An 18515-nucleotide genomic window follows, 5' to 3' on the forward strand; every position below is an offset into this window, starting at 1 on the left:
GAGTGTAGTTTTACTACATTCTCTGTGTCTTTAAGTGTTTGAAACTGGAAATATCTCATCATATAACATACAGCCAAAATGTTATGGTTTATTAGATAAAAAATTGAATATGTAAGTCTATTTTAGTATTTTGGTTATTGTTAATAAATAGTGCCTCAATATAAATCATATCAAAAAGCACAAAAGGAAGAGGAAACACAAGACACAAATTCTATATATATTTTCTGAGAGCGCGCAGGAAAATGTGTGCATTAGCAGTGCATATTTGAGAGCGAGAAAATTTGCGCGTGAGCAGCGTATATTTGAGAGCTCACAAGCAGTTTTGTCCACAGAAGAAATCGGTGCACGAGCATCACACAAGGTAGAGAGCAAAGCTCTTCAACGTTATGTGAAGAAAACAACGTTATTGTTTGTATGAAGTAGCCTACTTCATTTAGAATATGTGCTACCATTTTACATTGCTGCTAGACAGATTTGCATCTCCATCTCTTTAGCACACACGAGATTCAATTAACAAAAAACCAAGTTCACTCAATTTTACTTTGCAGCATACAGGAGTTGTTGGTCTACTGCTGCCTCATTGAGGTTGTTTATGTAGTTTTAGTTAATCACAAGTTGATCACTGAAGACATAACATAGCACAACTAAACTTAATGAACTAGACAGCAGTAGACCTGCAATTTCTGTGTGATGTGAAGCAAAATGGACTCTTTTTTTTGGTGGAACTCATTTTTGTGCAATAGGCTGTGTAGACGAGACGCAGCATTGTTTAGCACTTTTTCAGAAAATTACATTTGTATCTTTATATATCTAAGCAATGTTCTTTCATTAAAAACAGGTTTGTTTAATAAATACAGATCTTACAGCCATACATAATCTGTTTAAATTTTATTTTTCTGTTAAAAAGACTCGAAAAGACTCGAAAATCAAACTATAGGACTTTGGACTTGACTTGAGACTTGTTGCCTTTGACTTGGGACTTGACTCGGGACTTGCCTGTCTTGACTCGGGACTTGACTCGGGACTTGAGGGCAATGAATTGAGACTTACTTGTGACTTGCCAAACAATGACTTGGTCCCACCTCTGGTTTCAACTGTAATCACAAATAGCTCAAAGTACAATTTTGAGCATTAAAAAAATAATAAAAATTGGTGCAAAAAATGTTCTTGGAGCTTTACGTGATGACAGTTGAACTACTTATGTCACATGGAATGTTTTGACAACTTTTTTTGGGGATTTGGACTTTGAGTTAGGACCATTGGCTGTATATCAGTGGCACGTTCCTTTAAAAAAAGTAATTAGTTATAGTTACTTCTCACAAATAGTTAGTAATCGAGTTACATAATTACAAAAGTAACTAATTACCAGAAAAAGTAACTACTGCATTACTTAAAATAAACAAAACATTGTCCACTAATCTACACAGTTTTAATGTTGTTTCGGGACAATTTGAGAGACAACAGCAGTATGTCCTCAAATATATATCTAGATATTACACAGACAGAATTAAACAAAATAATAAGTGTTTTCAGCAAAGAAAAATGAAGTTTTATTTGCTCTGACGTCGTGGCTTTGTCTCCTCCTTTGGTAGCAGAGCTCAACAATTTTGTGGTAGCATGCGATGACATAAGGTGCTTCATTAGATTAGAATTACTTCCGCCGAAAGACTTTTTTTTCCTGGGCACAAGTTGCACAACACATAAACATTCTTCCCTTTCACCTCAATCAGGGAAAATTAGTGCTTATATTTCCAGTTTGCAAACGTTACATTTGAACTTGTTGGATTTGCCATCATTCTGACTCCTGGTCCTATTGCGACTGTCTATGTGTGAGAACATCCGCCCAACTCTGCCTCTGAAATGTACTCTATCTAAGCCAATTATCACGTTCTCAGTTACACCACATTCATGTTCATGTACACCAATCATTATATTTGGCTGGTTATGTGTCCCGCCCCAGCCCCAAATACTTGCGCACCTCAGGCCATATAGCTGAGAGATGCTGCTTGCATGAAAACCGCTTCAGTGTTCTCAATTATAAGTAATGCAAATATTTTATTATCAGTAACTGTAAAGGTGTTATAATGATGGAAACAGTAATTCAATTGACTGCTCAATACTGAAAAAAGAAACGCTGTTTAGTAATAGTGCCATTATTCCCATCACTGCTGTCCATACAGAATCGGTGAGCTCTCAGATTTCAACAAAAATATCTTAATTCGCAGTCGGAAGATGAACAAAGGTATTGGGGGATTTAAACAACATTAGGGTGAGTAATTATTAACATAATTTATATTTTTAGGTGAACTAATCCTTTAAATCAAAATTAACAATGAATATAAAAACAATGAAACCCTATCAAAGAAAAGGAGCAGGAAGCATAAGACCCACTATTCTGTTGTTTGATTTCTGTGCCAGCACTGACCACAGGGACTGGTGTTTGTGTTGAGTTAAGCAATGGGACAGGACACAGAAGATCCACATCCTGTTTACATTCCCGCAAATCCACTACAGATGACACAGGCTTATCTTCTCCAGAGAAAGGCTCTATGCCTTGATCTAAATCACAGTGCTGGGCTATCGAAGGGCTCTGATGATCTGGCTTCTTGGCAGAATCTAAAAGACGATGTCACATCTCAGTTACTGGCTCTAAAATAATGACATTAATGAACAATGCAAATCTTACCTTCATTAGGCTCTGAGGTATGTTGAGGGCTCACAGAGACCTGAGGTTCACATTCTATGCTGGAAGTGGGCTTTGCAATCTGACAGTGTGTTTCATCACCAGAAAAGCTGCACAGATAACAATGGAAAAACAAGACTGTGGTTAAATTACTATTCCACTCAAACGTTGCCATTTAGATTTAATAAATTTTTTGTGCACACCTGACTGGAATAATCCTTTTTATCTCTGTCATTATCTCATTGATCGTGCTCTCTGTGATCTCAAACTCTGAATCCTGTTCCTCTTGATCCCTGATTTGATCTTCAATCTCGGAAATCGGGGCTGGAGATGCAGCAAGCTCTGTTTTTCTTTCAGGTACATCTGTATTACAAGCCATAGGTTTGTCAACTGTTTCGGGGATTTCTGCAAACAAAGTTGATGACTTAGTTATCGGTTTCTGATGTCAACAAAACCAGCTTTACGGAAGAAAGACATTATATTTATAGTGGTGATATTTAAAAAAACAAACTAACTTCTGTTTACTACACTATAATAATGAACAATACTTTTAAAGTTGAGAAGTTTTAATGTTAGTACACAGAATTTAAACATAGCATATAGATCATTTATTGGGAGTATTCTCACATATAATATTGTCTCATGGTTTGGTAACACAACACTGAAACAAAAAAAAAAAGAAATTAAATTATCAACCAAGCAAATATAATAACTGGTTACAAAAATTCACTTCAGATTTTATTTGACTCCTTATATATATATAAAATAAAATAAAAAACAGCAGTTGTGATAATACACTTCCCCTTCACTCAGCTTTTAAAATGTTACCATCAGGACATGGGTTTCAAATTTCCAGAGCCTGTAGAAATGCTTATAAAAAGGCATTTGTCCCAATTGTGGTTGTTGTCCTAAGTTGTTATCAATCTTTGATGTGAATTAGGTGGATGCTGAGAATGATCTGTAGTTATATGTATTGGGCTAAGATAGTTTAAGTTTTTAAATGTATGTGGTTGTCTTGTAGTGTGTTACTATTATGTAATTGTTTTATGGTTGTATTTATGTCACCAGTGTTAAAGACAAATTTCCTGTCTGTGCCAAGCAGAATGGACAAGTAAACAAACAAACAATTGTTTTTAACTTGTCTAATTTTAACATTAAAAAAAAAAAGAAATAACAATTAGTTAATGTGAAGTGTACAAACATTAAACTTTTTCTTAAAGCAAAATTAATAAAAGAAAGCTAAATCATGTATAAAATTATCTTCATTGTTTTTAGGTATGCATTTTTAGGTATGCATTAACTGCTTTAATAAAAATGGGACTTAACTGGAAAGCAAAACTGTAGCCAGGGAGAACTTAATTTGGACCCACCTCAATTTCATATTTCCAGAGCAATTATTAAGGTGTGGATCTACTATCCTCTTTGATAAAAGAATGTTAACTTGCAATTTTGTTTGTTTTTTAAATGTCTTTTCGGCAATGACCCAGAGGTGACATTCAAAAGTCTTCCTGTGTAATTCTGATGTCATGATATTTAGTCAGCGTATGATGTTTGCTGCAATCTTTAACACAGTGACTGTCTGAATGTGTGAGGATGTTTTCAGAAAAGATTATTTGGATGGAGACAAAACTCTTATCAGCACAAAAATATTCTGTTTGATTTGTAATGAGATTGAGAGTTGGATTTTTGAAGTAGAAATGTCAAATGAAACTATGAATCAAAGGTTTAGGGAGCTGATGAAATACACAGTTTACATTAGTCTGATCTGTCTTTTTTATTGCTTTTGTTCATATAAACTGCAGACACTTACCACTAGTCGCTTTGACACTATTGCACTTATTAATGTATTTTTTTAATGAAAAAAAGTTACTTTTTATTTTAAATGTTGATTAGTTTATGTGCATGTCTATTAAAAACAAGTTTTGTTATAATCAGTTTTTCCTGACCATTGATGATGAGAATTCAGATTTGGACCTTTGGATCAAGACTTTGAGAAGCCCAGTTGTTAAGGGTTAACTATATAGCAATAAAAAAAATTAAAAATAAAAAAAAAAGCAAAAATGCTTTTACTTACCAACTGATGATGTGGAAGGAGAATCATCAGCTGTGGATCTGAGATCATCCTGGACATACAAAAAAAAGACATTGAAAAGGAATTTTTTTTTTTTTAAATAAGTGTGTCTTTTCAATAACATCAATAGAGATCGCACACTCCAGTCATGAGGCATACTCATTCACCTGAACATCATGAGGGCTGTTCTCTTGTGGAGAAACACTATGTGTGTCCTCTTCTTCAGGACTGTCCCTGTGCTCTTCCTCAATGTTTTCATTCGGTGTGAGGTTCACTTGCTCTTTTAAAGATGAGGTATCTGGAAGACATGAGCCCAATAAAGAAAGCTAAATGCAGCTTTCAAATCAATTTAAGTTAATTTATATAGTGCTTTTCACAATTACTGTTTCAAAGCAGCTTTACAAAAGGTCCTTTTTTTACTTTACAATATTTCAGCATGAACAACATCTTCATTTCCTTTGAACTTTGCTTTAAGATTTTTTTTTAGGAAAGTTGGCTTATAAAGCCTACAAAAATGGCTAGTTTTGGATTTGTGATATCACCAAATCCTAAAATGTACATAATGATTAGCCAATCAAAACACACTGGGTGCATATTTCTGTGTGAGAAGCTTCATACAAACAGGAGGTAAACAGGCCCTTTTTATGGTTATAGCAGTGTTGAATGAAACTAAAATATGTAAAAAATTATAAACACAATTGAGCTTTGAAATATCGCTGATTGACCACCCATTAAACTCAAGGTTTACACACACACACACACACACACACACACACTCGAGGCTTACTTTGACTCGATTCTATAGTCTGTACATTTAGAGGTCTGCGGCTGGACTGTGCTTCCCGACTGAGCCTTGGTGTGGGCTTCAAAACCCTTCTCCTTGTTGCAGTAATGCTCTGTTGGGCAGAAACTGAGGAAGTGGGTGACTCTTTCATCTCTGCTTCTTGAGAGACAGTAACACTAGAAGACCCCTGCTCCTTAAAACCCTCTCTATTCTCTTCCACCTGTTAATCACATAAACATTCACTGTTAACTGATCACTATTTGTTAATTTCACACACAATGACCGATCACACACATACAGGATGAACTCAAGCACTGACCTGATGGCATCTGTCAGGTGTTGTGTCCTGCAGACTTTCAGATGCTGTTGATTCCTCGGCTGTGTTTTGGGCTTGAACCCTGAGGTAATGCTGTACTTCTTCATGAGACACAGACACAACTGCTTTTTTCAGAAATGTCTGACCTTCAATGTATATTAAAAGTAGCATTACACACATTTTCAAACAGCATATTTTGCAGTAAAACAGCAATCATCCGAAGGCCTGAGATTGGATAAAGAGCTCAGAGATGATGTGTTGAAAAATATCATCTATTTGCATTCACATACTATACATTATCATTTAAAGGTTCAGGCTCTGTAATAAAACACAAAAAGGCTAAAGAAAACTTGCATTTAGCAAGGAACACTAAAGTGGTGACACAAGGCAAAATACAACTGAGCAACTGAGAAGTATCCTGTATAAAGTCTGTCAGTTTCCACTAAAATATCAAATGACTGCAGATAATGTACGTATGCCACTGTAAAAATGAATAACATTTAAAATATATATGTAGAAAAGCCTTATTTTTAATTCATAAAAGGTTATTATAAATAAGGGAATTCATAAATAATTACTGTTATTATTATTGACAGTAGTGCTGTGCAATTTGTGTAATTACAATGACACTGCTTACATTTACATATGAAAAACTTACCAATTGCTTCAGATGAAGTCACAGACGGCAAATTATATTCCTAAAAATGAAATAAATACAAACAGTGGGTGTCCTACACAGCATAAGTTGTTGGCAATTTACTTTAATGTGTGTGCGTTTATGTACTACTAAGCAAATAAGGCAACTACATGGGTTAAGGTCATGTTTAGGGGCATGTTAGGGGCAGTTCTTAGTTATTAACCAGTTTTATTATTATACTAAACGCATGTACAGAGGTGATTGTAGAACTGAGGGTACATTTGGCATTTACGGGATAAACCATCAAGAATAAAAAAATCTCTTTTGAATAGCATGCATCATATCTAACAAGCATTTAAAACAAGCATCTCAAAAACAATGCAAATATTAACTTGGACTCCCACTATACCCATTTTTGACGTTGCCTCCTAAATCTTAAAATTAGCTTCAATTATAATGAAATAAACAAGTCTAATTTGCATCTTTTTTGTGCATACCAAGTTAAAAAACATTAACACAAAATATCTATTTTCTTTACTTTCCGTGATAAATAAAATTACGTTTTGTGTCTGTCCCAAGGATTAACCCTTTTGCATCAGTTATAAAATGGAAATCTTAGACAATATTTAAAGCATTGACAGAAAAAGCATGCGACTTGCTCCAAGTGCTGTCACTTCCTGTGGAAGGGAACTCTGGAGGGCATTGAGTAATGTCATTATTCTCCTCTCGTTTGTACAGAACATTTAGGATACACCAATAGTAGATCAATTATGTCAAATCTGTTGCTGTGATATTTCAGTGAATTTCTCATTTACTTTTTGAAAACTATAATATGATGAATATACATACATTTATGTTTTAGATATGCCACATGGTGTCTGGTTTGAGGTTAGCATCTTAATCCAAAACACAAAATATTGGAAAATGTCAATTTTGTTAGTGGTTTAAAAAGTTTAACATCAAGTTAAACAACAATTACTGAGAAGATAAAATGTTTCAATGTAACCATTCAAAGAATTTAATCTTGTGTTACATTAATGTATTAAGATTTCTGCAAATCACACATTTGTTGTATATTAATCCAGTTTAAAGAAAATGAATGAAAAACTCTTAAAATGTACCCACAATTCTGGACTGAGTCACATGCTAAATTGGACTGTTTATAATAAAGTGCTACCCATGATCCCCTGAAGGCAATTTATAACCAAAGTTTGCATATGTGAAAAATGCAGTAACAGTGGACTGTTATACCTTCTCCTCCGTGCACTGATCAGCGTCCATCACTTCAGAGTCTTGGCTGACGATCTGATCAGGGATGGCAGTGCTGCTTATGTCCTCTGCTGATGAATCTGATCTAGTCTTAGACTGGTCCATCTGTTCTTTTTCTGAGGGAGCCAGATCGGGCTTGACCTTTGTTGCTCTCGTCTGCCAACTTGGAGAACGTCTGGGGAAGCTTTGAGAAGCCGCCTCCTGAGCTGCACTCTCTAAACTGAGATTCTCCCTGACACATGATAATGAAAATCAAAACATATCTATAATTAGAAAACTTCTGAAAAAAAATTATACTCTAATTTTTTTTAAATTATTTTGCATACCTATGATCCTCTTCACAACTGTGGACTTCACGACTACCATCCGCAGCAGACAGATTGCGCTTGACCTTCTCTGCTCTCATCTTTCTTCCAGGAGAGCATTGTGGGCTTTTAGAGAACAGTGACCCGTCTTGACTTTCAGTCGAGTTGTATGACTCTTTTAACCTGTGATGTTAGAAGCCTTTTTATTAGGGAGTAATTCAAGAGATCACTGTGAGGCAATTAATGTGCTGAAAGAATGAAGCATGATTTACCGTGGAGGAGTTCTCTCCAAAACAACAACTGGCTGCTTCTGGAGCTGCTCCTCAGCAAGGAGGATGATCCTGGACTACAGTATAAGACACAAATTATAAATAGTGCTTCATGATTAACATTCCTGTGATTACTACTAAAACAAACTTGTGTTTACTGACATGTACTGGATTTTGTTTTCATGCTAGATCTCTTTTGGCGGGTTTAAGTACCTTATTACCAGCATCTGTGCAGCTTTCATCTTCAGGCTCTTCTACTGCATCTTCCATCTCTTCTGCTGCTTGTGGTTCAGTACATTTCTTGGATTTTCTTTTTACCAACTTGGGCAAAGGCTTCTTGGAACGTTTGGAAGAGCTTTTCGAAATTTTCTGAACTGCGCTGTCTTGATTGAGCATCTCCCTGGCATATTATATGACAATGGATGAAGATGAGTAACTAGAGAAATGCCAAAAGATAATCTTAGATTTTGTACTTGAGAAAATAAATTGGAAAAAAGCATACCCATGATCCCCTTCAGCACTGGTGGCTGCTGCTGAGATTTCAATTCCTTCAGCTCCTGGCTCAGATTCACTTAAGTCTGAGCAGAAGACAAAAATCAGATTGATTCTACGGAGACATACATTTTCAGTGTATATTTTTATACTGAGTAAAAAACAAGCAAACTCAACCTTGTGGTGATGTTTTGCTCTTTTTAGTCTTCGGTTTCTGTTTGGTGGGATCCTCATCTTCCTTTTCAGACTTTTTAGAGCGTTTCCGTTTTTTATTTGGGATGGTAGACACCTCACTGTGCTCCTCATTCACTGCTTCGCTTTCTCCATCAGCATGTTCTTCATTTTGAACTTTTAAGTTTACAAGGGAAATATTTTTAAAAATGTATAATAGTGTTGAAATGTTGTGAGTAATTTTGAAAATTAGTTAGTTAGTATTTAGTTAGTAATTTAAATTCATTAAGTTAATTATTATTTTAATGAAATTAATCATTTTCAGCAAATTTTCAATTCAAAAATTTAAAAAAAAAAGTGTAGCAATTTAAACTCAAAACACACACTTTGAAACACCATCTCAAAGCTTAGAAGTAGGCTGAACATGTTCAGAGGGTAATCTAATTTTGCCCGTTTTTCTTTTCTTCTTAGTCATTTGCTATGCTAATGGTTATAATAAACATTTAAGTTTAATGCATTCAAAATGCATTAAAATACTAAACTTAAACCATCTCCTGCATTTACAGTATTGGCCACAGCACAATATATACTTTACACTTTCAATTTGTGTGTTGCATGTTACACTTTGTCAATTTAAGTGTATTCTCCCAAACAATGAGTTTATAAACAGCATGGATATGCTTAAAAACATAAGAGGAAAAATGCACACAGACTATCTTGGGTAAAAATAAACTTAGTGAAACAATGCTTCCTAAAATGTACAAAGTATTTTGTAAAATATATTTTAAGTGTTTCAAATTCTGAAGCTTTTAATTTAACAGAATTCTACAGAAGTCATTTAATTTAAATGCTGTATTCTTGGAAGCCACAATTATGGAACATGGAAAAATGTATAATACTTGTCTTGGAGTTTTTATTGTGCTCTTTTTATTCAAGTTTGCATACTTTGATTACAAAAATTGATTGTTGCTCTGTAGAAAAAAGCAGTAATTTTTGTTGTTTTACTGCTTCGGTTTTTAATATGCTTCAATATATTGTTTCAATTAATCAAAATCCTATTGACATTGTGAAGGCTAGTGAAAACATTTTTAAATCATGCAAAATATTGTCTGATTATGGCTATCAACAAAATATTAAAAACATTTAGATACCTTTTTTGCCCAATATTGCACAACCCAAGTAGCAGCTATAAATGTTTGCAATAAAATAGCTAGTGACTTGGAACAAAAAGACAACAGCAAAGAAGAGAAAAATCAACCTATAGAACCTAATAATAAATTTGCACAGTTAAACAAAGGCCTGGTTTATTGCCATTTTGCTTAGTAATTAGGGACAGATAGGCCCTACCTCAAAAGTGAGAAATGACAAAAAAAACCCTGAGCTAGAGAAACCTCAGTGGGTCAAAACCTAATGTATATGTAATTGGCAGCAGAGGCCACAGCCTAGCTCAGCTGTTACCATATCTAGGCTTATGGACAGCAAGTTATTTAAAAAAAAAATGACAACACTAAAATACAAAAAAAAATAATGATGATGACTTCCAGAACATTTGGTAATTTCTATTAATTACCAGGACATTTCTATGACTGGAAAACAACATCTCTACATCTTCAGGTTTTTAAAGGACACGTGGAAACCCTGAAAACACGATTTCTAAAAGATCATGTTACACCTAAAACTACAATATATTATAGAAGCTAAAGTTTCATAGGGTACATTATTTTAAAAATATAATAAAAAAAGGGCTCTTTGGTGAGCAGAAGAGTCGTAATATAGCCACACTTCTGAACATTATTGTAGATTGGCTTATATATACACACTTAAAAGTCCAGAATTATGCGAATGTTTTTAGGGTTAATACACATTTACTAAAAGCATTTAAAAGGTTCTAATTACTTAACATGGGCCCAGTAAAGTAACAAACAAACCTTTCAGTGTTTTTTTGTTCTTTTTCTGGCGTTTTTCTTTGGCATCTGCTTTTTCTTTCTGCTCCTCCTGGTCATCCTTTTTTGAACGTTTGCGCTTCTTTTTTGATACAGGCATGCATGACTGATCTTCATTGTCTGCGCCCACAGGGTCCACTTCCACCAAGTCATTGTCCACACACTCATCTTCATCGTCAATTGAGCATTCACCTGAAATATAAATAGATTTAATGATCATCCAGTTGTTGTTTTTTTGTTATTCAATATATTATCACATGTATGTTCAAACACATTCATACAACATCAATCACATACAACACTTGAAGATAAACACCTTTTTTTAAAGTCTTCCTTGGCTTGGATGTTTTCTCACATTGCTTATCCTTTTTGCCTTTACGCTTCTTGCCTGATTGCACATCAGCTTCCTTCAAATTACTGCAGTCTTCATTCTCCTTTTCCAAATCAAAGCTGCCACTGTCCACACTGCACAATTCATCACAATCATTATCACTCATGAAGTCCTCAACAATTTCTTTGGCTTTCTTGCCACCTGCGAAAGACGGAAATAACAATGTCAAAAAATGCAGTGTGTTCGTTTTTGATGCTTTTACACTTAGAAGTCTACAATCAATTAGCACATTACCTTTGCTTTTGGGTTTTTTTGTTTTACTGGGCTTAACAACCAGTTTTATGGCTTTGCCTTTTTCTTTGTCTTTAGCCAAAATTCTCTTCAGCAGAAAGCTGAAAAACTCTGCATCATATGGCCGCTTTTCTCCTGAATAATTGAAATGTCAGAGCAAAAGTCTTTAAAGACTGATGAATTGATGAAAGGACAAGCAGATGTACATACAAGCTGTCTGTCAATCAAGCCTTAAAAGTCACTAAAAAAGCAAGTGTGGTAAATTGTTAACTCAATTTGACACCAACCATGACCACATGACTCTTTCAGGTGTGAAGCACCAGAAGTGGACCATCGTTTTTTTGCTTTAAAACTTTAACAGATATTTGATCATATATGATTCAATAAATTAGTATTTACATTTTTTTTTTCTTTTTTGCAAATTTTTGGGAAATAGTTTTAGTACACTAAAAAGTGTGGTTATGATGTCACCCGAATACAGCAAAAAACATACTGCTTTAAAAGTCACTAAAATGCAGTACTTAAATCTCATATTTAAACAGAAAATGAGGCGTATAACTGCAAAAAATTATTTTTCTTTTTTCTGTGATAACAATACTTTTTACAAAATTGCAAGTAGGTCATCAGAAAAATCCTATTTAGCAATCAAGACCCGCAGTGCAACTGTGGCTAAAAACTTTAACTTCCTTTGAAAGTATTCTCCAACTTTAACTTCCTTCTGTGTTCTCCACTTGTAATCAGATTGACCAAAAAGATTGTTCCTTTAAAAGAACGCATGAATAGATTGACTGACAAGGACAAGTAGAGTGTAAAAAAAAGTTACAAAAGACTCACTGAATGCTTTATCAACTCGCCATGCGTTCTCTTTCTCCTCCTTTTTAAATTTACTCTTTCAAAAAGGAAACAAACAAACTATGCATTAGAATAATCTAATGTAAAATGTAATCTAAATATCCAAACACTTTCTTTGTCTGTATGCTTGAAGGTGCTACCTTAATTTCTGTTCTGTTACGGTGAGTCAGCAGCTGAGCCATCATGCTGAAGTCTGTTCCTACCATACTGATGGCCAGATAAAACATATCCGTCTCTGTAACGCAAATTACAACGTAAAAGATGCTCTTATTCTTATGTCTCCAAATCTCATGTTCCTACAATCATGAACCAACAGATGTACAGTGCAGAATTCATACCTCTGACAGACCAGTTCTTCACATGGTAATTTTTCCTGAAACTGCTGTATGTTGTAGTAGAGCCTCGTTCAAACAGTAGATTTGTATTGTCGATAACTGTATCAGATGCCCTCTGAACACGCACTGTCAAACTAAACAGCAATAAATTAATTTACTGATGTTTTGCATTATACAAAACCCAAAAGGTCATGTGTTACTGTGTGTGCTAAATCATATCTTTTCATTTGTTACCCTGCATAAAATGCATGTAGAGTGAAAGTATCAATAAACTTTCGTTATTCAAGAAGCAGTGGGTCACATAACAGCAAGCGAATGCCAGGGCCTTAAACGCCATCTTAAATCACATGACCTTTTCAAACTTTGAATTCCACTTTGGCAAAAATCAAACTTGAATGCAAAGGTGAAAGACCACTGTACCTTTCTTCATCCAAAATCAGTGAGCCATCCTCTGCCACCCTCACTTTAGGAACCAGCATATCATCATCTGCATCATCATCATCCTCGTCTGCCATGTATTTCTGCACCCTGAGAAAGAGAGAGAGAGAAATTAAAAGTCAAAATATAAGACAAAATATTGGAATGCAATGATGTTAACACACAAGTTGGACATCTACCCAAACCCTGGGAGTTCCTTACCAAACGTGTTTTATAAACTAGCTTTTTAACAACAAAGAAACATTTAAAGAGACCCTGTCATGGGTTTTTGAAAATGACACAGTAACAGCTCTACTGTAAGTGAAGTAACTTATATCTGAAAGTGCCCCGTGTTTAAAACTATTGATTAATCAATAAGAGTAGACTCAGATTGGTTCAAATGAATCATATTGGAAGCAAATCTTTAGCTGTGTCGGTGTGGCATTGTTACAAAACTTAAGCCCCGCCCATATGTTGCGTGTACAGACCAGGGAAAATTTAACCCCTTGGCCACAAACACTGTAGCAAGAAAAAATAAGTAGACAAACACTATAGCAGATCCCTGTTGAATCAAGTCGCACAAACGCTGTGCTCTGGTGTGAAGGACATTTAGTGTTATTTTTCCTACCCAAAGATGAAACTGTGAAGAGTCAGTGGTTGAAGTTTATTTTTGCAAAAATACCTAAGCTTTATAGCCCCATCCTTGTGCTGTGTTCCTGTGATTTTCATTCCTGTCCAGAGTGCTACAGCAATCTACACACTTACAAAGGGGAATTCGTTGGCCGTTTGTAAAAGAAAGGATCAGAATAGACTATTCATGTAATGGACTTTGTCAGAGCTTGACAGGAACTTTATCAGTACACAGATCATAGGATTAAAATTGTTGCCTCCTTGTATTATCTAGCTTGCAAAATGCATATTTAATTGTGTTTTGTTACTTGTAATCACTCCACAGGGCTTGTACTGTATCTGGTTAACTCTTTATATTTTCATATCGCATCCAAAGTCACGTTAAAAATGCGGTGAGTGCCGATTTCTTTACAGCTTTAAATGAGTTTAAGAGTTTGCGGTCCTTTGTCGTTTGCTGCTGCTATGGCCACCATCAGCTGTTCCTATAAACATGTGGCGGTCAAGTTTCAAAATAGTTCAGCTTTTGCCCCTGTATGTATTTATACTGAATGTGAGTCATGGTTAAGAGTAGAGTAATGTGCTGGTGTTTAATTGCATTGCTTTAATGCACTCCTACATTGGGCTCACACATATACTCTGCACTCTGACTGTAATGTATTTTTTATTTATTGGCATGTCAGCAACCAAGGCTATTTTCATGGCCAGAACCTTTCAATAATATATAAACAATTAAGAACAAAAAACAAATGAATACACAAGTTAAATAAGATTTTTAGTATTAATACATGATAGAATTCTAACATTTTTCCTGGTGTCACTTTGTTAAAAATGTCCTTAAGAGACTTCATTTCATAAGTCTTTTGGAATCATTAAAAGCAGGACAGTCCATGTCCAAAATGAGTTTTACAGAAAGTGCAGAGTGTAGAGTAGTGCAGTACAAACATTGAGTGGGGTCTTCATTTTTAAGTAAAAAGGTGTGGGTTAATCTTGTATGTCCTCTGCACTCTGACTACTTCAACAATGTTGATAAGCTTAGATAAAATAAATGCAATACTTGGGATACTTAGACAAAATAAATGCAAATTATAAGACAACAAGTGTTTTTTGACCTAGCATGCAAATCAGCCTTTTGTTGGAGGCCCCCACAACTAAAATATGACCTTCTTTAATGTATAATAGAGGCTCTTTAAAAAATAATTAAGTTCCAATGCAGTTTTCACTAATAACATTTCTAAAATAAATAAATAAATAAATAAATAAATAAATAAATAAATAAATAAATAAATAAATAAATAAAAAGAAAATAATAAAAACACACAAATACTAGTTTTTCATTTTACATGACATTATATTACTATAATAATTTTATTGTTATTATGGTTATGATTATTATTATGATTATTATTGTAATATTAATAATAATAATAATAATAATAATTATTATTATTATTATTGTTATTATTATTGTAAATATTATTATTATTATTATAAAAATAACAACAACACAATTATTATTTTAATTCAAAATTGTAGTTATTATAGCTGTAGTTTTGTAGCTATATTAAAGTTATACAAAAACAGGCCAGATCTAGGCATTTCACAATTTTAGTTGAATTTCAACTGGGATGCAGAGAACTGTTATATTTTCATACACACAAAAAAAATCAAATAATATAGTTAATAACTACATCATTATTTAATGAATCACAGGCTCTTAATAAAGAGTGCAGTTTTGTCACGACCACCTAAGGTATGTTCATTATTTCTGAACAAATGAAACCCATGAAACATGGACACTTCCGGCTCCACTTCACAATATGCACAGAAGTTTAAATAATCTGAAACAAAGTCAATTTCACTTTGCACATTAGATTTGACTTACAAGGGAGATGGAGAAATAGCAGTAGCAGTAGGTGCTGTCTGAACCTCCTCTGTTGAAAGGGAAGACCTGTAACAAAAACACGACCAATGAAATGAAAGAGCTTTTAGAAGTGAACAACCACATATTAAAAGTCATCAGTTAGAAAACATTCACTTAGAAAGGAAATTATCTTCAGTATAATAATATACTAGTGATCATGATCACAGTTTGCATACACATGGACAATAAAAAAAAGTTAGTGTGTACAATGTACTATGATGATATTTATTATCAACTTACTTCATAGGATTAGTATCTGGGATGTAATATATGAAGTCAGCTAAAGTCATTTTATCAGGATCCATCTCATAGACATGTTCGCGCTTATGCCGTCCACGCCGTTGCTGCATTGGAAGTGGTCCCGCAAAAAAATAAATAAAAAAGCTTAATTTTTGATAGATCACTTATATTCTAACAACTATTATGACGTTCCTAATCCAACCATGTTTAAGTATATTGACTTTACCATTCTTTCCTTCGACCTCTCCATCTTCATCAGTTCTTTCAGTTTGAGGGCCCTTAAGACTCGCTCCTTGTCCGAGAGGATTTTCTCCCTGAGAGGAGAACCAGGTCCATCAACACGGGACAGCTTCACATACGGAGAGAATGTGGAGGGAGCTGGAGCACCTCCTTCTAGGAGTCCAACGTCCTTGCTTTGGATTTTCAGGGGAGATTTGCAGGGCTCTCGATGAGATGATGTGAAGGATGGAGATTCTGGGCAGCCAGAGATGGATGGAAGACATGGTGATGATGGAGGGCAATGGGCTGCTGCAGTAGGGCCAGAAAATTTAGATTTTTGAGAAACATCTTCACTGATAGCAACTGGGACAGGAGGCTGAGGAAAAGACTTGGGTGCTTGGATAGGGGACGAGGTTTTGGACGACTCTGATGGAAGAGAAGCAGTTTTGTTAGCCGATGGAGGAGGATCAGCTGTAGAACGGAGTTTGGGTCTGGCCAGGTTTGGGGCGACAGATAATCTGCCCCTCCTCTGAAGTGCTGAAGTTGCAGTTGTCTTGGCACTAGATGGCGCTCTATCTTTACTGTCACTGAAAAAGATAAACCCTCAATGTCAGATCAGATACCGTTTCATCTCAGGTTTAGCTGCAATCTATTTAACTACCTTTTACTTTGGACAGTCATGTCATGTGTTACAGAGGAGAAAAAAACACCTCTTCTAGCTCACATATTTAGCTTGCTAGATAGTTCACCCACAAATAAAAAGGTCCCTCATCATTTCCTCACTCAAGGTTCAAAAGATTTTCTTTTTTCATTTAACTGAACACAAAACAAGATATTTAGAAACAATTTGGAAAAAGCAGACATTTAAATCCACAATAGGAATGAAAAATACTATAAATCAACGACTGTTTTTTTTTTTTAATTAACATTCTTCAGAATATCTTCCTTTGTGCTCAACAGAAGAAACTCAAACATGTTTGGATGAAATGTAGGATGAGTAAATGTATAATAATGACAAAAAAATTGTAACTATCCCTTTATATGTTAATTTAGCGACAGTTTTCTTTAAGTAGCTAAGCTGTAAAATATAATCAGACATCTCAAAGTTCACATTCATAGCCAATATCAATGCAATAGTTAGAAACAGAGCAAGATAAAAGCAGATAATAATAAAAACACAAAGATGAGTCAAGGACTATGTTGAAACCCTGAAGACAGAACTGAAACACATGGAAGAATAAGACAAACACTTGTTTTGCATACAGTGATAGCATTAATTACAATTTATTTCAGAGCTTAAATGTTCTAAAATGGTCAGAATGGTCATCACTATCTATTTTTATATCACTCCTAAATATGTACCTATTTAGCTTGGCATTTGAATATTATTGTAATAGTATTTTCTACTGCTTCATTTTTTAATTTATTCAGTCATTTTTCTTGGCTTATTTTTATGTTTTTATAATCTTTTATTTTACTTTGTCTTCTGTACAGCACTTTGGTCAGTCTTGTGACTGTTTTTAAATATGCTTTATAAATAAATGAACTTGAACTTCTAAAATGTTACAATGTACAACTAGTTTTGTTTCTAATGTAACAGATTTTCAGTTCTGCATTATGGGTTCTAGTATTCATATTCAATTTTAAATGTACTAAAATAATGTAATAGAGCAATTCCAGCATTATGGATGCAACATTTGCAGTAAAAACTCAAAACATAAACTCACATAGAAAGTATGCGTTAACATTATTTGAAGCATCTATTAATATTTTCCAAAACAACTCACCACAGAGGCAAGGCATCAGAAAAAATATTATCAATCTATAAATAAGTTTTCTACTTTACATGAGGAAAATAAACATGCGTTATAGATGTGACCAAAAAAGTATGCGAGTTTGCAGTATACAACATACTTTGTAGAAATTTTGTGAATTGAACTGCACAACCCCCAAAAAATATGCTAATTAAAATGATGAGTCGGCTCACTATAGAAAAAAACATGATTGATTTTATTTTGTTTAATATTTTTGTATTTATAAGGAAAAAGTATCATTATGGATGTGATGTCTCTCCATTATGGATGTGACATATGTGAAATTCCTACTTGTGTGACTTTGGTCAATCAAATATAATAGTTTTAAAACATTGACAAAGACATTTTTGGCTATTTCTAAAGTACTGTAAAACACTTGCTTAAACAAAAATACTTAGAAATGGTTTCCTTATTTTGGTGAAAACTGATTTTTTTTCATGGCAAGGTTGACATTTGCATGGAATTGCTCAATAGTTAAGTTAAGGTAACTGTGTCCACGCCAATAGCCTAGTGAATAGTGTGTCC

The 18515-nt window shown here is 34.3% G+C and overlaps 1 protein-coding gene and 1 long non-coding RNA gene across 16 annotated transcripts in view; one reads left to right on the top strand and one right to left on the bottom strand.

The window, feature by feature from the left end:
- Window positions 1-18515, top strand: part of LOC147844337 (uncharacterized) — a 528347-nt gene that overhangs the window by 478765 nt on the left and 31067 nt on the right. The gene's annotated exons all lie outside the window — the stretch shown is intronic.
- bdp1 (BDP1 general transcription factor IIIB subunit) overlaps window positions 1-18515 on the bottom strand; it is a 37041-nt gene that overhangs the window by 16541 nt on the left and 1985 nt on the right. For 8 of the 15 annotated variants that reach the window (XR_015491532.1, XR_015491531.1, XR_015491530.1 and 5 more), the window contains exons 3-26: window positions 16184-16763; window positions 15958-16061; window positions 15679-15744; window positions 13170-13277; window positions 12753-12883; window positions 12555-12649; window positions 12397-12451; window positions 11566-11697; window positions 11257-11472; window positions 10926-11132; window positions 9004-9174; window positions 8837-8912; window positions 8548-8734; window positions 8338-8411; window positions 8087-8248; window positions 7743-7992; window positions 6513-6552; window positions 5858-6000; window positions 5542-5758; window positions 4922-5052; window positions 4758-4806; window positions 2887-3088; window positions 2687-2793; window positions 2392-2616 (exon numbers count right to left, since the gene is read on the bottom strand). Coding sequence is in view for 8 of the 15 variants with exons in the window: in XM_087253864.1 (XP_087109990.1) it covers window positions 2392-2616; window positions 2687-2793; window positions 2887-3088; window positions 4758-4806; window positions 4922-5052; window positions 5542-5758; window positions 5858-6000; window positions 6513-6552; window positions 7743-7992; window positions 8087-8248; window positions 8338-8411; window positions 8548-8734; window positions 8837-8912; window positions 9004-9174; window positions 10926-11132; window positions 11257-11472; window positions 11566-11697; window positions 12397-12451; window positions 12555-12649; window positions 12753-12883; window positions 13170-13277; window positions 15679-15744; window positions 15958-16061; window positions 16184-16763 (3728 nt within the window). In the remaining 7 variants the exon portion in view is untranslated. The remainder of the gene's footprint in view (window positions 1-2391; window positions 2617-2686; window positions 2794-2886; window positions 3089-4757; window positions 4807-4921; window positions 5053-5541; window positions 5759-5857; window positions 6001-6512; window positions 6553-7742; window positions 7993-8086; window positions 8249-8337; window positions 8412-8547; window positions 8735-8836; window positions 8913-9003; window positions 9175-10925; window positions 11133-11256; window positions 11473-11565; window positions 11698-12396; window positions 12452-12554; window positions 12650-12752; window positions 12884-13169; window positions 13278-15678; window positions 15745-15957; window positions 16062-16183; window positions 16764-18515) is intronic. The other 7 variants (XR_015491535.1, XR_015491534.1, XR_015491533.1 and 4 more) reach the window with 1 other exon arrangement.

This window comes from Danio rerio, chromosome 5 (assembly GCF_052040795.2).
Source record: "Danio rerio strain M-AB ecotype USA chromosome 5, GRCz13ab, whole genome shotgun sequence".
NCBI classification, from domain to species: Eukaryota; Metazoa; Chordata; class Actinopteri; order Cypriniformes; family Danionidae; genus Danio; species Danio rerio.